Source organism: Pinus tabuliformis, chromosome 4_2 (assembly GCF_031772625.1).
Source record: "Pinus tabuliformis cultivar Carrire ecotype Pingquan chromosome 4_2, CPIR1, whole genome shotgun sequence".
NCBI classification, from domain to species: Eukaryota; Viridiplantae; Streptophyta; class Pinopsida; order Pinales; family Pinaceae; genus Pinus; species Pinus tabuliformis.
Genome location: NC_142304.1, coordinates 499,294,669 through 499,321,530, shown reverse-complemented (window position 1 = coordinate 499,321,530; position 26,862 = coordinate 499,294,669). Strand labels below are relative to the sequence as shown.

Here is a 26,862-nt window from a genome sequence, read left to right as displayed (position 1 = left end):
TGAGACTCTTCGCATGCAATAAGATTTAATAATCCAAAACTTTTATTATATACATCATCGACATCTATGCTCGTTGCAATATTTCAATTCAGTTTAAAAATTGATCAAGCTTAATTGTTAATAATGTGGAATTAAATTACAAACAAGTGATTTTATGTCATTAAATTCCTATTGTTTTTGTATAATGGGAAATCTTCAAATTAATAGGAACCTTCTAAATCAACAGTATAAAAAAATTGCTAGACATTTTTTGGAAAAAAGGCACCACTTATATTATGTTTAAGAAATTTAGGATTACATCTTGTATTATGTCAAGGGATTAAAGCCCACTTAGATTGGCGTCTTGTGAACTAGTAAAAAATGATAGACTTTATGATATGCAATTGAATATGGTTTGGGATATAGGTGAATACTAAGCATATAATAAGGTTCCTTTTATCAGCCCCTATAAAAGATAGTTCAATAAATGGCCATTGTTGATGTTTGTAGCTCAAGCAGATACTTCTACACACACCCAAGTGTCTGAACATGCAAAAGTCACCTAATACACCCTTAACCTTAGAAATTACTTTAGTGATTAAAATAATTTCATTTATAAGATAAAATGAGTTAATTTAATGAAATGCAAAGGTTTTTGTATTAGTGAATTAGATGAATCTCAAGCATCAATCTCAAGTGATGTTGAAATCTAATCTCAATAGTCAATCACTTTGGAGAATAGGGTTGTGGATTTAGTCATAACTCACGCTTATAAAAGAAAGGCTAGGCTAAAGGAGTAGACACACAAGGCAAAGTGAGAGTAAGATCTCAGTGCTTGGGTGGAGAAAGACATCCATTCAAGTGTGTTGGGTCCGAGGAAGGTGCAAGGAGCAGCAAGGGAGATCTAAATCAGCCAGACAAAAAGAAGGACAAATCTAGGGCTTGATTAGTTGGATCAAATGCAGGTTCATTGTTGTATATGTAATTTCCTCGTAGGGCTATTTTCCCAGTAAGGGAGCTTGAGTAGGTTATGAGTTATTAACGAACTGTTTGATTGGGCAAAAAATTTCTGTATTAATTTGTGATTGAGATTTTGCTTCTGCTAAATGTTCAAGTTAAAACTCTAGCCATGTTTTTATTCTGTTGATCTGATCTACTACGAAATAATAAACTAGGCACTAGGATTAGGAAATTTAACATGGTATCACAGCATCAACTCTGAAGGAAGCGAATCTCAGAATCACCAAGTGCAAGGTTCATACAAACATTGAGAGGCTGGTTTGGGCCAACAATTGTACAAGACACAATTTTTATTTTGCAAGTTGGGGAATCAGGCAGAATGGTGGTACGACACAAAAGCAGGTGAAGAGAAATTAAAAAACTTTTCCTATGCAAGGGGGGTATGGGGTAGAGATCCAGGTTGAAGATAAAGGTTTTAAAAAATAAAAATAAAAATAAAAAAACAAGAACCAAACAGGTTCAACAAGGTGTCAAGCCTTGTCGCCACCTAGCCAGCCACAACTGTCACTAGCCGCCATTATCAGTCAATGTTGACAATTCATAAGAGCCATGACCAGCGAGGCAGGGTTATCGAGGCAGCAACAATTACCAACAAGGAATAGTTGAGCAACAGCTAGGATCAGGTAGAGTGTCGAAGTATAATTGTCCACAGGGGCCATGACGTTGAGCAGCGATCGGAAGACAGTTGGCAAGTGTGAGGAACAACATCAATCACACACAAGTCAAAGTCCAAGATTTCCGACAAGCAGGACAGCTAGGGCCATGGTCTGTCAAATGGTGCTATGTGCAAAAGTTGTTGCCAACAACCAACTGGTAGCTCTAACTGACAGCTTCCAACCAAATAAACACCAAAATCGTCGTTATCCAAACAAACACCAAGAGACACCGCCAACAATCGCAAACACGATCACAAAAAACACCGTCGAGTTAGCCACCAAGTTGCAGGGCATGAAGGTCTAAGCCACAGTAATACAACAGTCGCAAAGAGAAGAGGAATAGTGCGCATTGGAGGGTAGATGGGTTGAGACATGTCCAACGTGTTTCCATCCAATCGTTGATAGGCCACTCACGAGAGATCAACAACATCCAAGCTGCATGTACAAGTTCTAGAGAAAGAACCATTGGTGCTGCAAGGAGACAGCACAAAGTATCGTGCCATGAGGAAAGAAGAGTTGGTCATACAGATCGTAAGTGACCGTACAAGTACAAAAGCCCCTAGAAATCAATGATACAAGTGTTATAGCATCATGGTGGATAGCAGGGACCAGATTTGACAACTGGTACAAAGGACAGTGCCAGTGCAACCCGCGACGATTAATGGAGTTCACATTTCACAAGGAGATAGGGTTATCGTACTAGTGGAGTGTTTGGAAACAAATCTTTTCATGGGTGTTTCAAAGGACCAAAACACAAATCCATGAAGGAGATCTTAGGGATCTATAAACTAGTGATTTATTCTTATGGGTGCTTGAAGGACTAAGCACACTACACTCAATCAAATCAAAGACGGTAGCTACTATTCTTAGATTTGAGGACCAATGGGATGGAGCATCAAATTTCCTACCCTTGAAGGTAAGGGTTACCTTGTCGGTGAAGGAGAATGATCTTTGGGAGATTGTGGATAAGGAGATCTAATCGCCAATAGATCAAGCATAGTTGACAACCCCCAAAAAGGACATTAGAGCTCAGTGTGTCATCATGGGCATTGTGAAAGATCGCCTGATTGCTCATTTGGAAAAAAAGAAAATGGAAAGGGAGATGTACAAAGCTCTAATGGACATGTTCCTGAGCAATCATATGAACAGAAGGATGATCTTGAGAAATAGGTCAATTCATTCAGATGTTCAAATCAGATAATGTTACCAATTACCTTGTTGTCGCACAAAGTGTCTAGGCACCGTGACAACACTCAGAGTAAGGGTTGTCACTCTCGATCCTCACTCACTCCATTTAGACTCTCTCCTAGGCAAGTCAAGGGGGGTAGTCCCTAGGCAAATGGATGAGAATAGCCTATGAAAAACAGACTCTAGGAGATTTTAATGATGGAGAACTTGATGAACTGTAAACGAATGTCGATAAATTCAAATGAACAGATTAAACGTTAATGTAACCAAGACACGACCACAAGACAGAAACAATTATAGACCAGTGCATTATGTTCGATTAACCATAGATTAAGTAAAACAAGTTATCCAGAACAATTTTCCAATATGTGACGAATAATGACAATCATGAATAATCAATATAAATGCCCAAAACTTTAACATGCAAGATGGTTCCAGATCTAAAATTATTTTCATTAACTGCCTAGATCTAGATTCAATTAACTTTCTACAATAGCCAAACATGATTTAAAACGTTTATTGCACGTTGACCATAGAAAAATACATTTAATAACACTAAGGAACTTCAAATTTAAATTTTAATTATTCCTTAGGCGATAACTAAAAAAAAACAAACAACGGGTTAAAAAAATCGAAATTTTTAATGGGCCATAGGCCACATTAAAAATTTTAATGTTTAAGCGAAAACCCCGTAATTTATTTCATTTTTATATTTATTTTAGAAATTCTTTTAAATTTTGGAATTTTTTATTTTTTATTTTTTAGGACTTATTGAATTTTTTAAATCAGAAATAAAAGAAAGAAAAATAAAATGTGAAAAGGTTAATTTTTTAAAAGTTTTTAGATTTTTTAAATGAAAAAAAAAAATGATTTTTTTATTTTATTTGTTAAAGTCCTAAGTTAAAATTTTAATGAAACTAAAAAAAAATATACACACCCTAGCTATTTACTAACCTAAAACTAAACCAAATGCATATCTCACAATGAAAATAAAAGTAAAGTAACCCTAACCATATACAAACTAAATAAAAAGATCAAATAAAAAAACAAAATCAAAATAATTCAAAACAAAATAAAATTCATAAAGCTATAATACATCACACCTAACCCAACCCTATGAATGCACAAAGTAAGAAAAAAAAGGAAAACGTAAATGTAAATCTAACCCCAACTCTAAATGAAAATACAAATGAGATCGCATACATGGAATGAAAGTCGAAAGTTTATTGCTGTTGTGCAGGTGCAAGTCAATGGCAACGGAGGAAGGAGCAGGTGGAAAGGAGAGGCTGCAGGTAAGGAGGCAGCGTGCAGATGGATAGCAGAACGAGGCAGGTTGAGGGTATTTCGTGGAGGGATAAGGCAACAATGGAGCAGAATGCGTGAAGGGCAGGCAACGCGAAGAGGGCTGAGGGTAGACGGAGGTTGAAGCAAGGAAAGGATATCAATGGCAGGGAAAGACTGCAGCGATGGGATAGTTGGACAAAGGGAGCAATGGCAGCAACGTAAGGCAAGGAGAGATGGGAAGGAGCAGCGTATGGACTATGGGTTTTTTTTTTATTGTAGGGTTGGCGGCAGCGTACAAGTGCAGAAATGAGGAGAAACCCCAAACGCAGGCAGAAGTTCTATGGCTAAGAGGGTTTTTAAAAAAAATCAACTTTGCTCAATGAAACCCAAAAACCAAGGAACAAATCCCAGAAACCCTTTGAAATCTTTCTGGAAATTTTAATTAAAATTTTGAATTCACCTGCTACGAAATTCCCAGATCTTACAAAATTTTTCAGATTTGAAGCTCTTAAAACCCTTAGACTGTAAAATTACTTGAATAATCTCCCTGCAGAATTATGTTGATGAACCTCACAGATCCAGATCTTACCCTCCAGGGCCTAGATCTGGACTTTGCACAATTTTCTTTTTCAGATCTGTAGCTGCAGGACAACAATAAAACACCCAAACGATATAGACAATCACCCAAAAAACTAAAACCCAAGTCATAAAACTGAAGAAAATTAATTACAGATCTCTGTACATGAATGGCAGATCTATCAGATCTAGGGAGTGTGGGTCCAACTGCGCTTCCAGATCTGATAATCAGAGGCTCTCAATAGCCTGATCTATCGATTTAGCACTAAATTTATTTTAGAGGAAGTACTAAGCTCAAAACCCTTTATGCATCACCCATAAAAAATATCTTATGATAAGCCCAGAATCAAATCTAAGTTGGGCTCTTCAGAAAACACGGATTGGGAGTTGGCTGGTTCAGCCAAGAACTTCCCCGAACGCCTGATGATCTAATAATCAAGGATTTCCCTGCAAAACTCAATTCAACCGTCAACATAGAGCGAGAAAACAATAATAAAATTCAGATTTAATAGAGATGCCTGCTATTATATTCAAAACTTAAATTATCATTCAAACCCTAGCGACTAAGCAAGATACCTGTACTCAAATCACTCTTCAGAAAGCTACATCAATGGCTAAAAAGAAATCTATGCATGAAAATGACACATCTTACAATATTTCCACGAAGAGTAACACCAGCATAAATTAACCCCAAAGTCTTTCTTTATTGCTCATAAAAAGATTACAAGAGAGCTTGTCGCTTAGTACACGATCTAGAGATAGGATAATCCTGACTGACAAAATGACCTCCTATTTAAAGATAAATCCTCCAACGGCTACTTCAAGTGATCCTCGCCGAAGCAATCTCGACCGTTGATGAGGATTAAAATTTCTTTTAATCCCATCCGTCGAAATTTTAATTTATTGAGGAAATTCGAATTTTTCAATTAAATGAATTTTAATTAATTCAAAAATTAAATTTTTTAATTAATTTCTTCAAAATTTTGACTTTGACTTAACCCCAAGGAGCAAAGGCTTAAAAATTTAGTAAAATAATTAATTTACCTCAGTCCTTGGACCTCTTAAAATTTAATTTTTTAAGGACCAACGAATTTTGCCCTGGAGAATTTAAATTTACCTAAGACCTAGAATTAATTAAATTTCTGGCTTAGGATTTTAATTAATTTTGGCCAAAAAATTTAATTAATTAACCTATGAAGGGATAAATTATTTTTCCAACCCTCAGGACACTTTACATCATGATTTTCACATTTTTTACATTACAAGGGGGAAAACCCATCTGAAAATGACCCTCACAGAATACCCAATTCTGCGACAAATATAATCTAGCAAATCAAGCAATTTGTAATAAAATAACCTAACCAAATAGTTAGGATTATTCTCAAATCACTTTTACTTAGACTCGATCTAAAACACTAGGACTCTCCTAAGATCCTAGGGACAAAATCCACTCCGGCTTTGGGTAAGGCTGAAGGAAAACTCTGCCGACCACCCAAGAATGGATCAGTGAGACAAAAAACCTCCAAGAATGTAGATCGTCACCAGAAAAGTAGGTTTACCTAGGTGATTACATACACGACACGGACCTGCTGAGATTATTTACATTATACACATGCAGACGGGGTTTACATTATAAGATGATCCTCATGCTGATGACGTTAGCTGGATGGCAGGAACACATCGATCAGGCACTATCCCTTTTGCGAAAAATGGAGTGTACTGCTATGGGTCGTTGACACATAGTGGTCAACATACCTCATGAGGATCACCCAAACATGGGATTACCTTACAGTCATTAGGGAGAAGCTGGAGGGCATAAAGCTAGTGAATATGGCACTAAATGGTCTTCCCAAGTCATAGGAACCATTTGTCAAAGGAATCTACACCCCGAAGCACCTTTCTAATTAGGAGAGGCTTTGGGACAACTGCATCCAGGAAGATACTCAAGAGGACTCTAACGTTGCCAAGCAAGAACATGAAGAGGAGAACTTGACCTTGGCCGATATGGCCCATAAAAGCAAAGAAAAAGGTTCCAGGGGTAACAGTAAAGGGGCAACCTCTCAACCAAGAAAGGAGGACTTGAGTAAGATCATGCACGTCAATTGCCACAAGAGTGGGCACTATGCATCAGAGTGTTCGGAGAAGAAGGGAAAAGGGAAGTTGCAACAGGAAGCAATATCAAAAGAAGTTTAGCTTGAATTTGCAGCAAAGTTCAAGAAGGACCTCCCATTTATCTCTTGTCTATCTACCAACACCAACACCAAGAGTACTTGGTACCTATATAGTGGTGCCACGCCATATAATAGAGGCACGAGAGCTATTTAGTAATCTAACAAGGACTGTGCCAAATTTACATGTGGAGCTTGGTAATGATGCCAAGTATGCAATGCAAAAGGGTTGGAACAGTTAAGTTTTGACAAGAGTTGGGAGGGGTATTGGAAGCCAATGGTGTGTTATTCATGCTAGGACTAAAGAAAAACATGCTCTCGGTATTAGTCATGGAGGATAGATAATTTGAGGTTAGATTTAGGAATGGGCAGGTGTTCATTTGTATAGAGAAGTCTAGCCTAGACACAATAGTTGTTATCGAGGTTAAAGAGAGCAACTTATACAAATTGACAGGAAAACATGTTTAAAAATTGAGGAATGCTCAAGAGCATGTGGAGGCTCTTAGGAGCACAATCAAGGAGATCAAGCCTATGAAGAAGCACATTGTGCTAGGACTGGAGGGATAGCCAGTTTCGAGTGGCTTTTTAGGAAATACCTCCCTCGCTAAGAGGGAGTTTTCATGTTTGTAACTCAGTCAAGTACTTATGCACAAGCCTAAGTGTCTGGGTGTGCAAAAGTCTCCTAATACACCCTTGACCTTAGCAATTACTTCAGTGATTAAAGTAATGTCATTTTATAAGATAAAGTGACTTAATCTAATGAAATGCATGTCGGAAATATTGAGAGGAGGGTGAATCAATATTTCTTATCAATTAGTATTTTTAACTTCACAGAGCATTAATTATCTTTATCATTTCATCAACATAAATCAATAGCATATAAACAATGATCAACACCATTCAACAATGCATAACCATCAAGATAGTAGACAACAAATTTTAGGTGGAAATCCCTCTGGGACAAAAACCACCGAACACTTCTTAATATTTGTCTTTAAAAAGATTTACATCAAGTTTTCAACTCCAACTAAAAGAGGCTCCAACCCCTTGATTTCATGCTCCAACCTGTACGACACTCCAATGGCCTGTTTACTAGCTACAATTGGGAGGACACTCCAACGCCCTAGTTTACAGGCTCCAACTTGATGGATGCTACAACACCCTGTTCACTAGCTGCAACTGGTCGGACACTCCAATGCTCTATGCAAACTCCAACCTGCCCTTGCACCACCCTACAGCCCAGACTCCACTCTCCTGCCTTGCACCACCCTGCCACCCTGATCAGTGGGCGGACCACGCTTCACAATTTCCATACTGGATCCACCTATGCTCTAAATTAATATAAGTAAACAAGAGAACTGCAACACGAACTTTGTCAATCAAATCTGCCTCTATACATCAAACTCTAGTTGTCAATATCAACTACTACTATCTCTGTTCAAGTTGTATATCAAACCCTAGTTGTAAATGTCAATGCGCAGTTGAAACCATAGCTCCACAATTATAACCAACACTACTCGTCGTATAGATTATCTATCAATAACTCTAGCAAAAGTATGTCCAATCCACTAACATGATGACCTGCACTGTCTTTGCTTTTGACATCACAATCCTGTAACAATGCCACCGCTGACATAGCTAAATTGTGTCCACAAGCACAATCTTAGGTGCCACCATTCTGTCCTGTGCCCAGCCTTACATTGTCCCAACAAAAACATGAAAACCTCTTCTTCTATCTCAAACCCTAGGCATTGTCAAAACAATCCTTCCCTTTTGTTCGACACATATTTTGAGACTCTTCTTTCATAATTTTGTTTGGCCCAAAATCATTCATAACCATGCATTAAACTAGATGTTCTACAAATTGTTCACATCAAGGTATTCTTCTACAAAATGTGCAATTTTTCAATAACAATACTACAAATTAGACTTAATCATTCAATAGAATGTAAAGTCGAACTTAAATAAAATTTTATGGGACTTCACATATAAAATATTGATGTCTCATCATCCAAACCATACCAAAACCTTCATTTTTGAGTCATTTCGTTCTCATATAGCCATAAAGTGAACTTTTCTTGGCTCCTAATTATGCGATAGAAAATAGTCAAAATACAATTCAATCATTCCGGCGGGACCCTCAAACTTGAGATCTTAAGTGAACAAATATATCCCATACACTTTGTAATGTTGGCAAATCTTATATCTAATGTTAACACATCTACAAGCTTTATGCTAGATGCCAAACAACTATGACTTTGTTTGTCATATATCCTTCAACTTGTTTCTATGAGATTAGCGTAGTTATATTGGGATTTCACTGTGTATCTGTGTATAGCATATAGTCACAGCTCAGTGCCACAACTAGATATTAGTCCAACAGAGGTGTGCTAGATTTAATCACTAGAGGTGTGCTAGATGTCGACCCTAGATATTAGTCCAACAGAGGTGTGCCTCTGGGGTTTTTGCCTAGAAGCTAGGTGCTTCAAATGAGAATATCTCTCAAACCGTGAGGCTACTTGAGATGTGCCACATGCCACTGGAAACAACTCGACAAGGAGAATCCAAGGACGAGGATCTCCAAGGAAAACTTGGTGATCTGCTTCTTCAAAAAATCAACAAGTGTGGGGTACGTCCTTAATGTAGGGAACCCAAACCCTAGAGCTAGGGTTTCCAGCCATCCTTCAGTGGAGCTTCCAACTTGATGTAATTCAGACAAATATTAAGTGTGCTCATTAACAAATGTCGACATCAATGACAACACCATTCAACACTGCAAAGGTTTTTCCATTAGTGAATTAGATGAATCTCAACTGCAAATCTCAAGTGATGTTGTGATCTAATCTCAACCATCAATCACTTTGGACACTAGGGTTGTGGATTATGTCATAAATCAAGCTTATAAAAGAAGGGCTAGGCTAAGGGAGAAGACACAAATGACATCTTGAGCACAAGACACAATGAGAGTGAGATCTTAGTGCTTGGGTGGAGTACTTCCATTCAAGTGTGCGCGATCAGGGGAAGGTGCAAGGAGTAAGAAGGGAGATCCAAATCAACCAAAGAAGATCAAATGACAAATCTAGGGCTTAATCAGCTGGATATTGTTGTATATGTAATTTCCTCAAAGGGCCATTTTCCCAGCAAGGGAGCTTGAGTAGGTTTTGAGTTATTAATGAAAACTTGTTTGATTGGGAAAAAATTTGTGTGTGCTAATGTATGATTGAGATTGGTTGATTTAATTTGTTTCTGCTGAATGTTTAAGTTAAATCTCTAGCCATGTTTTTATTCAGTAGATCTGATCTACTAGGAAGTAATAAACCATGCACTAGGGTTAGGAGATTTAACAAGCATCATTTAGAGGCAAATGACAAAGGAATCAAAGTTTTTGGTCGACAAAAGGATCACTAGTAGTTTGAGACAAAGGGAAAAGGAAAATGAACCTACAAGAAACTAATGTGAAATAAATTGCAGTGAGTTTTGTAATACCTGAATCAAATTTTATTGTTGGTCAATTCCTTGAACCCTCTATATAAGGAATGGTGATTGAGAAGATGAAATTTTGTTAAAAACAATGGTAATTACAATGGATGCATTGATGAAACCAGTATTTGAAAAACCATTCTCTTCGGTTCAATGAATAATCTTGGTTGTCACTTGATACATGGACATTTTCTCATCATATGATATGAGTTTTATCGCCTCAGTCAGCTATCTAATAGCCTTGGCCCTTAACACAAATCTTGTTCTAGCTTCGACAATATTTAGAGTAATGATGCTTAATGAATCCATAAAATGGCATGACTACTGACTAACTTGTGAAAATTACCTAAACATAAGTAAATAAGCCTGTATTTAAGGAAGGCTTCTAGGATTAAGTAACATATACGATAAAACAGTAGTGATGGAGTAAGAAAAACAACATAAAGTGACATTGATGCAATACAATTTCTAATCGAATAGCCTCTTAACTTTCTAATTATAATATATATACGTCCACTTTAGTTTAATGTTTAAACATTAAAGTATCAGTACGAGTCCTTGGTTGGAGATCCTGTCTTTTGGCCTTTATAACAGTATGATAGTTGATTTGCACTTCAATAGTTGTTGTTGGTTCATGCAAAACCTTGTACTCTTTTGGTCACTATACTAATACCAAAAAATGCTGCCACCTATGATTCTTACAACCAGATAATTGGATACTTCCGTGATTCACCCACATGGACAAAATTCTACTCTATTATCAATGTTCTGACACTTAGCTTGGCATATGATGATCACAGCATACACCCTTGATCATGAAGCAAACAAATAATATACAATATGAAACCAAAATGAAAAGCATCACTGTCAATATTATTATAGCAAATGAAAATGTAATCAATAAAATATAACAATAGCTAATCACGAAGATTATTCAGGAGTTGGCATAGTATAAAAATATGGTTAAAATAAAGTGAGATTACCGAATGTCAATGAGTGTCTTGGATGATGTATCTATTGCCTCAACAACCTTCACCATCGTTTATTGAATTAATGAATCATGAAACTTTAATTTTCATGTGCAACTACATATTGAAACCATAGTAAAGATTGTCTGTCTTTTCACATTAACTAAAAATACATAAGTTGAACCAAGGGCTCCAATTTGTTCTCAAAATAAGTCTGTGAGTTTTAGTCAATGTCCTTCAACATAGATTTCATTTAGACCTTTCAGAAACTAAAAGACAATACATCATGATTGGGATGTGAGAGTAGACTGTATAACCATTAACTATGACATTTGGTAGGAAACATCGTACATTAGATACCAAGAAAAATCATAGTTTATTACCTTGGAGGATCTAAATCCATGGCAAAGGACTACAAGTTGAGTCGAACCAACATTGTCCAATACTCCAACCAATTTCTCCCCATGATTATTTGTAACTATCACTCTCTCCTAAACAAGCACTCCCAAACAATGAATTCTAAGTTTAGAAGAAAGAACCAAAATAAATAGTTATCGTAAATCTCACATCAATAATGGATATCAACATCTCCCGCAATATCAAATCTTATCTTATACGATATCTATCATAAGAACCATATCAAGTCTTTATTAAGAAAGATCCAAAATATGCTTTCTTTGCAACCACCTCATCTAGCAAACTACCTTTCCAGGTTAAAGTATTCATGTTTTCATTGCATAGTAAGAGTGGACCAATAATAATCACTGACTTCTAGTTCTTGGCCAAGTAGATCCAATGAAAAATTATGAGTTGATGCTCTCAAATCTATATCTATGCATTGAGCTTATTTTTAACTGCATTCAAAATGTATCAAGGAACCAAGGTGTCCTCTGTGATCAAAATGTTATACTTTTCTAAGTCATTTATGTTTCCTCATACAAACAAGTATATTTTGTAGCCAAGAGTGGCAGTCTGACCATGATCATCAAGGCGTAAAGTAATAATAATAGTAAAGGCTAGTGCAAGCGGACCCAGCCACATTAAATCCTAAATTCCTAATAAAGCAAGAACATTTTAATATTTTATCATTCCATTGGAATTTTGTACTTATAGTACAATATATATCTGCTTTCATGCCTTACACCCAGCTATTATCGCTATTGTGACTTGTTATATTTGTTGAAAATGTATAGGAGGTTACTTTGCATCAAAAGATATTTGCATGATTTCATCTTACCAATGTTGTCTTTGGATTTTGTGAGGACCTTCTTGTAGATTTGAAGTGAGTAAATGCATAGTGCTCTCTTTATCAGTGAAATATAGGGATGCCTCTCTAGAGGTGTAGAACTGTTCCCACTGTTTTCCATAGCCAGTGATGGAGAGGCAAGAAGAACATCACGTATTGAAAAAGGGCAATCCCCAGACAATACAAGGGATGTCAATGACCTGAATATGTCCTTGACAGCCTCACAAAGTTGCAAAGATTTAAGGGTGAAAGTTTCCCAAAAACTAAAACTAACAATTAACTATTTCTACTAACCTACCCATAACTAAGTCTAACCTTAAACCAACATAAAAACGTCCCCCTGAACACAAAACAATAAAAAAACTTATGTTTGTGACTTATGGATTTTGTCTCTTGTATTGTCTCCTAAAATCACTATTTTTTCATCCCCTAAAAATTGACCTAGTTCCTAGCCATACAGAAAAGTTATCCCTGCATCCTTCCATTCTTAAATCCCGGTCTAATATTGAATTCCAGAAATATCTAGGAGTAAACTTTTCATAGGTTTTGCATATTTTATTATTAAAACTTGTCCTATATGAACTGTCCATTGTGGCAGTCAACCAACATCATTGTAACAACATTGCAACCCTTCGGCCAGTGAGCAATAAAGAAAGCAGCTGCAGCCATGCCAACAGAGATGGGGATGCCATATTTTGAAATAACAGTGCTGGGGGGCATCGAGGTGCTTCACATATGAAATTTTATATATGTGAAAATAATTTAAAATTCAAAGAATTGGAACTAAACCTTACAACAAATAAAAAAATTAAAACATGAAATATTATGATTGAAAATTAATTCTCTATCATATAAAACGATTCAAGACTCAACAATGAACATTAAACTTAAATCAGGATTCAAATTCATCAATTGAAAGTAACCACTGAATTTTTGTTGTCCCCCTCCACTCTTCGGCCCTGTTACCATCTTGTATTTCCACAAGGGATTGAGAGCATTCCTTGAAGACATCATGTGAAAATTGGAGTAAAGAAAAATGAAAAATCTGAAATTTGAAAAGCACAAGTCAGAAAATCTTAATAAGACTGATAATCAGAAATCTGAAAATTTGAAGTTGTTAATCCGTTTAATCCTCTCTATCTTTGCTGCCATAGTAGAAAATATGTTCCCAACTGAGATAAATCACTTCAATGGTGTGACTTGGGTTTATCTCGGGTGGTTGGGAGAAATGTTATCCTCCTCACTCAAGTTCAATTCCCACAAGTGACATGTTGAGCTCATAACAAGTATATTGTTGTAATGGCTTCAAGCCTTATTGTCGATTGCCCTTGCACCCTGAAAATTATAAAGTTTACCTTGGGTACTGTTACAGCAAACTCTAGCACAGACTGCAAAGCCTCACTAAAACACCTAGACAATATGCAACACACAAGAGTGTCACCATTGTCACCTCACTAACTACTCCCCCAGTTTTAGTGATGGGCACAATCCAACAGAAGGGAAGTTTCCTTGGTAGGGCTCAGGGATAAAGTAACCCAAGGAAATTAAGTTAAGTGCCCCCTAAAGATCCTACAATGAATATCTACCAGAAATGGGTATAACAAGCTAGGGTTTGAGATGGATGAAGAAGTAAATTCCAGATTTGGATTCAAGATAGCTATGTCTCAATCTATAGGCTCTGGTTGACCTAGGAGGCTCAAACAGGGTTCCCAAACACACAAAACAACAAAGTACTCAAAGCTGCTATAAACTAGGGTTTAAGATCGGTGATTAACAGCAATACAACAGTATATAAGTTATAACAGAAACAAGTTAAGCCCTTGAAACTATGATAAACAAATGTAAAATGAAGGCCAAATATAAAAACAATTTAGGAAATAAATTGCAGCAATATTTGACAGTTAATAATGCATATAACAACAATAAAACCCATGACATCAGCCCTAGAAGATGGCTGCAAAATGCACGTAAAACAATCTTTTTACTTATCAAAAACAATTTTTAACATCTTGTTGGAAACACTGAGCGGGGTGAATCAGTATTTCTCTTCAAATAGTTAAGTTTTAATCTTCAAAGCATTAAATTAACATTAGCATTAGTTCAAATATAAACCAACATCACATCACATGAACAGTAAACAACACCATTCAACAATGCACAACATCAAGACAATACACTAGAAATTTTTAGGTGGAAACCCTTATGGGAGAAAAACCACCAAACGCTTCTTAATATTGGTCTTCAAAACATTACATCAAAGGGAAGCTCTAACTTCCAATTTTTTCAGCTCCAACTGAAAGGATGCTCCAACACCCTGTTTACCAGCTCCAGCTGGAAGGATGCTCCAACACCCTGTTTACGAGCTCCAACTGGAAGGACGCTCCAAAGCCCTGGTTTACAAGCTCCAACCTAAAGGGCATTCGAACACCTTGGCATACCAGCTCCAACTGGAAGGATGCTTTGACACCATGTGTAGGATCCAACCTGCTCTAGCACCAACCTACCACCCTGAAGTATTCTCAGGCTCTAACCTAAAGAAGACTCCACTCTCCTGCCTTGCACCACCGTGCTACGCTGCTTAACAAGCTGTCACTTGCCCTGAAGGCTCCAACCTTCAGCTCACTATGGCAAACCATATTTCACAATTTTCAGATTGGATCCACCTATGCTCAAAAATAATAAGTATCAAAACAATTTGTTGACTTTGTTGATCTGCAACATTGAAACTAGGTCGTCAAAAGTAATAATAACTTCCTTTGCTCAAAAGATCATACCCTAGCAACATATATAATTTTGTCAAGTCTACTACCACAATAGCGTTGCTTACATCATATACATTGTCAAACCCTAGTTTTTGTTGAAAATAGCAACAAGAAATGTTAAAAATAGCATTGCTATAGATAGCATTTCACAATATATTCCAATTTTAATTTGTCCTTGAATTAAAATTGAGAATTAAAATTCAAATTTAGTCTCACTAGCTATTTGAAAAAATAATTAATTAATTCATCTTGAGTTAATTAGTTAGTGAAAATCAAACATGAAGTCTTTGTAAGACATGCAACAGTTATCCCTTTGATTGAGGAAGTTATCCCTTAATTAAAGAGATAAGGATGAGTTGTATTTGAGTTGTAATTAGTTAGCTCAGTTAACTGAGTTAAGTCTAGTTAAATTAGTTCCAAACAGTTGGAGGAACTAATTGTGAGTTCAATCAGTTAATGCATGCATTCATGCAACTAGTGTTCTCCAGATAACTAAATATTCTCTCATAAATAACCCATGCATGTCAGTTCAGACAAAGACCCAATTGAGATTAAAGGCAGGGACAGTGTCCTATCAATTGCTAGAATATTCCTATGAGAATATCTCTTGCATGCAAAAGGAATTCATTCCTTGAGGATTGCGCAATTACTACAGAGGTCAGAGCAGCGTGTGAGGTGAGAAACACACAGGTTACAGCTGGAGGACCCAAGAGAAACTGCACAGGGAAATAGGACGCTTGGAGAACAGAGGAGAAGGCATATGTGTTGTCTATTCTGTCTATGAGCAGTAGTGAGGGATTGTACTAAGAGCTAAATAGCTTGAGAGCTAAAGCTTTGTGTAATCCTGAAATATTTTCACTTGTATGATAATACAGATAGTGGGATTTCTAGTTGAGGCTTTCCATAATTCTTCTTTGTTTCATGTGTGATTGAATCTTCTTCTCTGTTATATGTGTGTTGTTTGATCTTGCTCAAAATCGATTAAGCTTCCACAAGTTTGATTGTAGAAGTAGATTAAGTATTTTGCTTTAGTACATTGCATAATCAGTTTAATCTACAGTGAAAATTTCTACATGGTATCAGAGCAAAGGTGATCAAAGCGGAGAACAGTATACAAATAAGGGAGAAGGGAGAAGTTTGAAGTTCTTGATTGTAGGTACAAAATCGATTTTTTATCATGTCTCAAAATTCACCAATCGCGTTCAATAGCTTGAGACTCGAGTATGCCCTAGATGGCAGCTCGAATTACATAGCATGGAAGGATCGCATGGAAGCGGTATTAAAGGACAATGGTTTGAAGGACTTCATTGATCAAGAAGTCCCAAAGCCAGCAGCAGCTAATGCCCAAGAATTGGCGGAATGGAAGAAATGTGTGGCGAGAGTGAGGAGGATTCTTCTCGAGGGAGTTTGAGACCATATTGTCTTGAGTCTCCATGGGAAGGAGACTCTGTTTTCAATGTGGAAGACATTGAAGGACCTATATCAAAATAGTAGCGATCAGAGGAAGATGGCGCTGAAGGACAAGCTTCGGAAAATCACGTGTGAAAAGGGCGACACAATTTCTACATATCTGAACAAGCTCACCCCCTGCAAAGATAAGCTTGGAAGTGTAGGAATCATGACAGCCGATGATGATATGGTGAGTCTTGCTCTCCTCGGTCTTCCTAAGAGCTGGCATAGCTACCAGGACTCAGTGAATGGAAGAGAGAAACTGCCAGATTGGGAACAACTGTGGTCGGATCTCATGCAGGAGGAGATCAAGACGAGAACTCGAGATGGTTCTTCATCCAAAGAGGATGAAGAAAATCTGGCCTTAGCGAGTAAGGCAAGTAAAGGGAAGGAGAAGGATTCTCATTCCAAATCAAATTCTTCCCATGGTGGGAAGAAGATTGACAAATCTAAAGTGAGATGCTATAATTGTCATGAGGTGGGCCATTATGCAACTAATTGTCCATTGAAGAAGTCCAAGAAGGGATCCTTGGAAGCATCTGAAGGTGAGGCATTGGCCTCTCAGTTCGAATTGGATTTTACCCTCATCGCATGCATGGTTTCATTGATGATGGGTTGTGGTTGTTTTCCTGACAGTGGAGCCCTCATTCCACATGACCGGCGATAAGAGTGTGTTCAATACCTTGGAGGAGAAAGACCTCCAGATGTGCATAGAGATGGGTAATGATAAAACTATAGTGTTTCAAGAGCAGGCACGGTTGCTTTTAAGAGGGAGCATGGAGCTCTTATTATTTTGACAGATGTGAAGTATGTGCCTGGACTGAATAAGAATTTGGTATCAATCGCAATGTTGGAGGACAAAGGCTACGATGTTGTCTTCAGTAAGGGAAAAGTTTTCCTTAGACACATCACCACGAGACAGGTGAAGCAGATCGGTTCACGAGTCAAGAACCTGTATGCTCTTGAGGTTCAAGATGCATGCAAAGCCTTGAGGAGCAAAGCAACGGTTAGAGACTTGGTGGTTGAGAGGGAAAGTACATTACCTCTCAACATGCAGCCCCAGAAGAAGTCTTAGAGAATTGTAGAGGAGCCACAATTGGAGAAGTAAGCAAAGGGATCACATGCAGCCATACCTCCAGGTGGTAGGTGGGGCGATGTGAAGTGATAGTCCCAAGAAGGCTGAAATAAGGGCAGGATCCTTGAGGTACCCAGCCTCTTTGATTAGACCTTGCTACGGGAGCCCCGACGAGAAGTAGTAGGACTGGCTAAGTCGGTAAAGAGAGATGCAGATGGAGCGGCAGAGGGAACTTCAGCATCAAAGGGTGTTTCTAGCCCAACAGGGAGGTCAGTTGGGAGATCAGTTACTTACTTCTCAGTCACTGAGTTGCAGTGCAGCAGCGGGCAGCACGATGCAACCTGATGAGAGTTGGTGTAGTGCGAATGGAGTCCTGGGAGAAAGGACAAGCAGCAGCACGAATGCAGGAAGAGGTGTACATAGAGCAGCCAGAAGGTTTTGAGACCTTTGATCGTGAGTCGCATGTGTGCCGGCTTAAGAGAGCTTTGTATGGGCTGAAGTAAGCACCTCGTGCTTGATACACCAGGATCGACAACTACTTCACCGGGTTGGGCTTCACAAAGAGTGAAGCGGATGCGAACTTGTACCACATCATTGTGGAAGGTAAGCAGTTGATCCTTGTTCTTTATGTTGATGATCTGATATTGACAGGTGATGATCAATTGATCATGTCTTGCAAGGAGGACCTTGCAAGAGAGTTCGAGATGAAAGACATGGGTCTCATGCACTACTTTCTAGGCATGGAAGTGTGGCAAAAGGATGGGGAAGTGTTTGTGTCTCAAGGCAAGTATGCCAATGAGATACTCAGGAGATTCCATATGGAGAAGTGCAAGCCCATGCAGACTCCTCTAGCAGGTAACTGGAGGAAGGAGGATGCTACTTCAAGAGAAGTAGTAGAAGCTACTGTGTATCGGCAACTTGTGGGTTCACTGATGTACTTAGTGAACACACGACCAGATTTGTGCTATGTGATGAACCAACTGAGTCAAGCTATGGTTCAGCCTACCAAGCTGTTTTGGAAGGCAGCTAAGCATGTTTTGAGATACCTCAGAGGCACATCTCAGTATGGATTATGGTATAGACGGTCAGAGGGAGTGAAGCTACAGGGCTTCACAGATGCAGATTGGGCAGGGAGTCCATCAAATCGGAAGAGCACATCAGGAGGAATTTTCAACCTTGGTTCAACTGCAGTTTCTTGGTACAACAAGAAATAGAGGTCAGTTGCACTTAGCTCAGCAGAGGTTAAATACATGGCTGCAAGCCAGGCAGCATGTGAGGCCATTTGGATGCGGAAAATTCTAGTTGGTTTGTTTGATCAGAGGATGGATCCAACTGTGATCTATTGTGATAATCAGAGTTGTATCAAACTCTCTGAGAATCTAGTATTTCATGACAGGTCCAAGCATATCGACATTCGGTATCATCATCTCAGGGACTGTGTGGCGAGGAGGATCATGTTGTTGCAATATATTTCGACCGAGGAGCAAGATGCTGACATTTTGACTAAGGCATTGTCAAAGTGTAAATTCGAGTTTCACAGAGACAAGATCGAGGTGGCAAATAATCCCTTTCTTGTTGAAAGGGAGTGTTGAAAATAGCAACAAGAAATGCTAAAACTAGCATTGCTATAGATAGCATTTCAGGATATATTCCAATTTTAATTTGTCCTTTAATTAATATTGAGAATTAAAATTCGAATTTAGTCTCACCAGTTGTTTGAAAAAATAATTAATTAATTCATCTTGAGTTAATTAGTTAGTGAACATCAAACATGAAGTCTTTGTGAAGACATGCAACAGTTATCCCTTTGATTGAAGAAGTTATCCCTTAATTAAAGAGATAAGGATGAGTTGTATTTGAGTTGTAATTAGTTAGCTCATTTAACTGAGTTAAGTCCAGTTAAATTAGCTCCAAACAGTTGGAGGAACTAATTGTGAGTTCAGTCAGTTAATGCATGTATGCATGCAACTAGTGTTCTCCAGATAACTGAATATTCTCTCATAAATAACCCATGCATGTCAATTCAGACAAAGACCCAGTTGAGATTAAAGGCAGGGACAGTGTACTATCAATTGCTAGAATATTCCTATGAGAATATCTCTTGCATGCAGAAGGAATTAATTCCTTGAGGATTGCGCAATTACTACAGATGTCAGAGCAGTGTGTGAGGCGAGAAACACACAGGTTACAGCTGGGGGACCCAGGAGAAACTGCACAAGGAAATAGGACGCTTGGAGAACAGAGGAGAAGGCATATGTGTTGTCTATTCTGTCTATGAGCAGTAGTGAGGGATTGTATTGAGAGCTAGATAGCTTGAGAGCTAAAGCTTTCCGTAATCTTGAAATATTTCCACTTGTATGATAATACAGATAGTGGGGGTTTTAGCTGAGGCTTTCCATAGGGTATTCTTCTTTGTTTCATGTGTGATTGAATCTTCTTCTCTGTTATATGTGTTCTCTTTGATCTTGCTCAAAATCGATTAAGCTTCCGCAAGTTTGATTGTAGAAGTAGATTAAGTATTTTGCTTTAGTACATTGCATAATCAGTTTAATCTACAGTGAGAATTTCTACATGGTATCAGAGCAAAGGTGATCAAAGCGGAGAACAGTATACAAAGAAGGGAGAAGGGAGAAGTTTGAAGTTCTTGAATGTAGGTACAAAATTGATTTCTTATCACGTCTCAAAATTCACCAATCGCATTCAATAGCTTGAGACTCGAGTATGCCCTATATGGCAGCTCGAATTACATAGCATGGAAGGATCGCATGGAAGCGATATTAGAGGACAATGGTTTGAAGGACTTCATTGATCAGGAAGTCCCAAAGCCAGCAGCAGCTAATGCCCAAGAATTGGCGGAATGGAAGAAATGTGTGGCGAGAGTGAGGAGGATTCTTCTCGAGGGAGTTTGAGACCATATTGTCTCGAGTCTCCATGGGAAGGAGACTCTGTTTTCAATGTGGAAGACATTGAAGGACCTATATCAGAACAGCAGCGATCAGAGGAAGATGGCGCTGAAGGACAAGCTTCGGAAAATCAAGTGTGAAAAGGGCAACACAATTTCTACTAAACAAGCTCACCACCTGCAAAGATGAGCTTGGAAGTGTAGGAATCACGACAGTCGATGATGATATGGTGAGTCTTCCTCCTCAATCTTCCTAAGAGTTGGCATAGCTACCAGGACTCAGTGAATGGAAGAGAGAACCGGATTGGGAACAACCGTGGTCAGATCTCATGCAGGAGGAGATCAAGACGAGAACTCGAGATGGTTCTTCATCCAAAGAGGATGAAGAAAATCTGGCCTTAGCGAGTAAGGCAAGTAAAGGGAAGGAGAAGGATTCTCATTCCAAATCAAATTCTTCCCATGGTGGGAAGAAGATTGACAAATCTAAAGTGAGATGCTATAATTGTCATGAGGTGGGCCATTATGCAACTAATTGTCCATTGAAGAAGTCCAAAAAGGGATCCTTGGAAGGATCTGAAGGTGAGGCATTGGCCTCTCAGTTCAAATTGCATTTTACCCTCATCGCATGCATGGTTTCATCGATGATGGGTTGTGGTTGCTTTCCTGACAGTGGAGCCCTCATTCCACATGACCTGTGATAAGAGTTTGTTCAGTACCTTGGAGGAGAAAGACCTCCAGATGCGCATAGAGATGGGTAATGATGAAAACTATAGTGTTTCAGGAGTAGGCACGGTTGCTTTTCAAAGGGAGCATGGAGCTCTTATTACTTTGACAGATGTGAAGTATGTGCCTGGACTGAATAAGAATTTGGTATCAATCGCGATGTTGGAGGACAAAGGCTACGATGTTGTCTTCAGTAAGGGAAAAGTTTTCCTTAGACACATCACCACAAGACAAGTGAAGCAGATCGGTTCACGAGTCAAGAACCTATATGCTCTTGAGGTTCAAGATGCATGCAAAGCCTTGAGGAGCAAGGCAAAGGTTAGAGACTTGGTGGTTGAGAGGGAGAGTACATTACCTCTCAACATGCAACCCCAGAAGAAGTCTCGGACAATTGTAGAGGAGCCACAATTGGAGAAGTAAGCAAAGGGATCACATGCAGCCATACCTCCAGGTGGGAGGTGGGGCGATGTGAAGTGATAGTCCCAAGAAGGCTGAAATAGAGGCAGGATCCTTGAGGTACCCAGCCTCTTTGATTAGACCTTGCTACAGGAGCCCCGACGAGAAGTAGCAGGACTGGCTAAGTCGGTAGAGAGAGATGCGGATGGAGCGGCAAAGGGAACTTCAGCATCAGAGGGTGTTTCTAGCCTAACAGGGAGGTCAGTTGGGAGATCAGTTACTTACTTCTCAGTAACTGAGTTGCAGTGCAGCAGTGGGCAGCACGATGCAACCTGATGAGAGTTGTAGTGCGGATGGAGTCCTGGGAGAAAGGACAAGCAGCAGCACGGATGCAGGAAGAGGTGTACATAGAGCAGCCAGAAGGTTTTGAGACCTTCGATCGTGAGTCGCATGTGTGCCGGCTTAAGAGAGCATTATGGGCTGAAGCAAGCACCTCGTGCTTGATACACCAGTATCAACAACTACTTCACCGGGTTGGGCTTCACAAAGAGTGAAGCGGATGCGAACTTGTACCACATCATGGTGGAAGGTAAGCAGCTGATCATTGTCCTTTATGTTGATGATCTGATATTGACAAGTGATGATCAGTTGATCATGTCTTGCAAGGAGGACCTTGCAAGAGAGTTCGAGATGAAAGACATGGGTCTCATGCACTACTTTCTAGGCATGGAAGTGTGGGAAAAGGATGGGGAAGTGTTTGTGTCTCAAGGCAAGTATGCTAATGAGATACTCGGGAGATTCCATATGGAGAAGTGCAAGCCCATGCAGATTCCTCTAGCAAGTAACTGGAGGAAGGAGGATGCTACTTCAGGAGAAGTAGTAGAAGCTACTGTGTATCGGCAACTTGTGGGTTCACTGATATACTTAGTGAACACACGACCAGATATGTGCTATGCGGTGAACCAACTGAGTCAAGCTATGGTTCAGCCTACCAAGTTGTTTTGGAAGGCAACTAAGCATGTTTTGAGATACCTCAGAGGCACATCTCAGTATGGATTATGGTATAGACGGTCAGAGGGAGTGAAGCTACAGGGCTTCACAAATGCACATTGGGCAGGGAATCCATCAAATTGGAAGAGCACATCCGAAGGAATTTTCAACCTTGGTTCAACTGCAGTTTCTTGGTACAACAAGAAATAGAGGTCAGTTGCACTTAGCTCAGCAGAGGTTGAATACATGGCTACAAGCCAGGCAACATGTGAGGCCATTTGGATGCGGAAAATTCTAGTGGTTTGTTTGATCATAGGATGGATCCAACTGTGATCTATTGTGATAATCAGAGTTGTATCAAACTCTCTAAGAATCCAGTATTTCATGACAAGTCCTAGCATATCGACATTCGGTATTATCATCTCAGGGACTATGTGGCGAGGAGGATCATGTTGTTGCAGTATATTTCGACCGAGTAGCAAGATGCTAACATTTTGACTAAGGCATTGTCAAAGTGTAAATTCGAGTTTCATAGAGACAGGATCGAGGTGGCAGATAATCCCTTTCTTGTTGAGAGGGAGTGTTGAAAATAGCAACAAGAAATGCTAAAAATAGCATTGCTATAAATAGAAGCTACTTCAGGAGAAGTAGTAGAAGCTACTATGTATCGGCAACCTGTGAGTTCACTAATGTACTTAGTGAACACATGACCAGATATGTGCTATGTGGTGAACCAAGTGAGTCAAGCTATGGTTCAGCCTACCAAGCTGTTTTGGAAGGCAGCTAAGCATGTTTTGAGATACCTCAGAGGCACATCTCAGTATGGATTATGGTATAGACGGTCAGAGAGAGTGAAGCTACAGGGCTTCACAGATGCAGATTGGGCAGGGAGTCCATCAAATCGGAAGAGCACATCAAGAGGAATTTTCAACCTTGGTTCAACTGTAGTTTCTTGGTACAACAGGAAACAGAGGTCAGTTGCACTTAGCTCAGCAGAGGTTGAATACATGGCTACAAGCCAAGCAGCATGTGAGGCCATTTGGATGCGGAAAATTCTAGTTGATTTGTTTGATCAGAGAATGGATCCAACTGTGATCTATTGTGATAATCAGAGTTGTATCAAACTCTCTGAGAATCCAGTATTTCATGACAGGTCCAAGCATATCAACATTCGGTATCATCATCTCAGACACTGTATGGCGAGGAGGATCATGTTGTTGCAATATATTTCAACCGAGGAGCAAGATGCTAACATTTTGACTAAGGCATTGTCAAAGTGTAAATTCGAGTTTCACAGAAACAGGATCAGGGTGGCAGATAATCCCTTTCTTGTTGAGAGGGAGTGTTGAAAATAGCAACAAGAAATGCTAAAAATAGAAATGGTAAATATAGCATTTCCATAGATAGCATTCCAGCATATATTCCAATTTTAATTTGTCCTTTAATTAAAATTGAGAATTAAAATTCAAATTAGTCTCACCAGCTGTTTGAAGAAATAATTAATTAATTCATCTTAAGTAGATTAGTTAGTGAAAATCAAACATGAAGTCTTTGTGAAGACATGCAACAGTTATCCCTTTGATTGAGGAAGTTATCCCTTAATTAAGAAGATAAGGATGAGTTGTATTTGAGTTGTAATTAGTTAACTCAGTTAACTGAGTTAAGTCCAGTTAAATTAGTTCCAAACAATTGAAGGAACTAATTGTGAGTTCAATCAGTTAATGCATGCATGCATGCAACTAATGTTCTCCAGATAACTGAATATTCTCTCATAAATAACTCATGCATGCCAGTTCAAACAAAGACCCAGTTGAGATTAAAGGCAAGGACAGTGTATTATCAGTTGCTAGAATATTCCTATGAGAATACCTCTTGCATGCAAAAGGAATTCATTCCTTGAAGATTGCACAGTTACTACAAAGGTCAGAGCAATGTGTGAGGTGAGAAACACACAGGTTACAGCTGGAGGACCCAAGAGAAACTACGCGAAGAAATGGGAGGCTTGGAGGACAGAGGAGAAGGCATATGTGTTGTCTATTCTGTCTATGAGCAGTAGTGAGGGATTGTATTGAGAGCTAGATAGCTTGAGAGCTAAAGTTTTGTGTAATCCTGAGATATTTCCACTTGTATGATAATACAGATAGTGGGGTTTTTCACTGAGGCTTTCCCCAGAGTATTCTTCTATGTTTCATGTGTGATTGAATCTTCTTCTCTGTTATATGTGTTCTATTTGATCTTGCTGAAAATCGATTAAGCTTCCGCAAGTTTGATTGTAGAAGTAGATTAAGTATTTTGCTTTAGTACATTGCATAATCAGTTTAATCTACAGTGAGAATTTCTAAAGTTTTCACTTATCACTTGTTTACTTATCAATTCATTAAATCATACTCTATCCTTACTCAACATTCTGAGGCTTTGGCACCAATGACAGTAGTATGCATACAATATTCGAACCCAATGAGGCTCCCCTGCTTGACACAAAAAAACTAGTATGTAATCAACTGCTCTGAAAAATATCAATAGTCGTTGTATCACTGTTGTCAAAACACACACTGTCACTGCACTATCTCGGCTTCTGCCCAATAGTCACCGACCGATACTGTTAATATATTGCTTGTCAATGTCTCTACTGTCACTGCTGACTCATGCCCACATGCACAATCCAATTTGCCATAAATATGTCCTATGCCCAGCCTTAATCTATCGCAACTTCTGCTTTAGGAAACACAATACGATATGGCGCCAAGCCAATTACCTCAAACTTTGGTCGCTATAAGCATACAAACTCTGATTTGCAAGCATCGCATAACTTTGTCAAATACAACCTTGTCTCAATAGCTTGGTTCATCAAACTATACTTAGCATATGTATGAATATGAGCTCATTGCAATATAAACCTTAGATATGGACCTCCAAAGCATACACAACTACATTTGTCTCTAAGCCACAGTTATTGAAGTTTCTAAGTTTACTTAATTTAGAAACCCTTCATGCGCTTTTCCTGATTTATTCCTACCTACTTGTTAATTTTTCTTTAACAAGTTATTTATAAAGTAAATATTGGAAATTTACACCAATTCATGCTCAACATATTACAAATCAGCAACTAAAAGAAACAAGAACAAACACACCACATGACACCATTATTTTTGGACCAATGTCCCCGGAAAAACCCAATGCGGGAAAATCGAAGCAGCTATCTGAGGGCTTTCTTATTAAGCAATATCAAAGTACAATCTGGGTGCCGTAACTAGCCTACCCAACAAAGAATTTCCTTAGCAGCTATACCTCACAGTTTGAGAGAAATCTCCTGGCTGAAACCACCCTAGAAAACCCTTCCGGCAGCTCCTCAGCACAAAACTGTTCCTGCAACCCCATCGTCTGCCCAATCTGGACCAGTGTTTTTAAACCCGGTCGGCTTGGAACCGACTCGGCCGAGTTGGTCTGAGTCGGTCAAAAAAAATTTGACCCAGCCATTGAACCGGTTTGGCCGGTCGGGTTAATACTGAGCCGGCTGAGTTGTTACACAACTCGACCGGCTCGGTATTAACCTGGCAGACTCCGCCGAGTCCATATCAACCCAGTTGGGTTACATACAGCGGCCAGTGAACCCAAAAAAAGGCTTTTTTTCATTTTTTTTAATTTTTGGGGACTCCCTGGGCTTCCCTGTCTGACTCATGGGTTTCCCTATCTGACTCTGATCCCTAGTATTGATATGCTATTCATGGTAATGTTAAATTCTTAAAGTAAAAGTGACATTCTCCTTAATCTTCATTTTCATCCTTTTGCTTAAATTTTTAACATTACCATGAAATGACTCAGGATGTTTGAGAGTGGTTCCGGCCTCATTGGATTTCATATGGAGAAAGTAGAATTTTAGATTTCATTCAGAATCCAGCAGACTTATCAGTTTTTCAGGATTTCAGGGTTGGAGGATTACAATGTTTCCATTGAATTTTATCATGTAGTAGGGTATGGAACTCGTATTTAATCAAGAGCA

General features: G+C 38.8%; 1 protein-coding gene across 2 annotated transcripts in view; it reads right to left on the bottom strand.

The window, feature by feature from the left end:
• LOC149170175 (putative uncharacterized protein YDL057W) overlaps positions 1-26,862 on the bottom strand; it is a 380,775-nt gene that overhangs the window by 267,511 nt on the left and 86,402 nt on the right. Inside the window, exon 2 of one of the 2 annotated variants that reach the window (XM_089428931.1) lies at positions 11,703-11,810. The exons of the other annotated variant lie outside the window; for it this stretch is intronic. Within the exon in view, the coding sequence (XP_089285057.1) occupies positions 11,703-11,810 (108 nt within the window). The remainder of the gene's footprint in view (positions 1-11,702; positions 11,811-26,862) is intronic. 2 annotated transcript variants of the gene reach the window in all.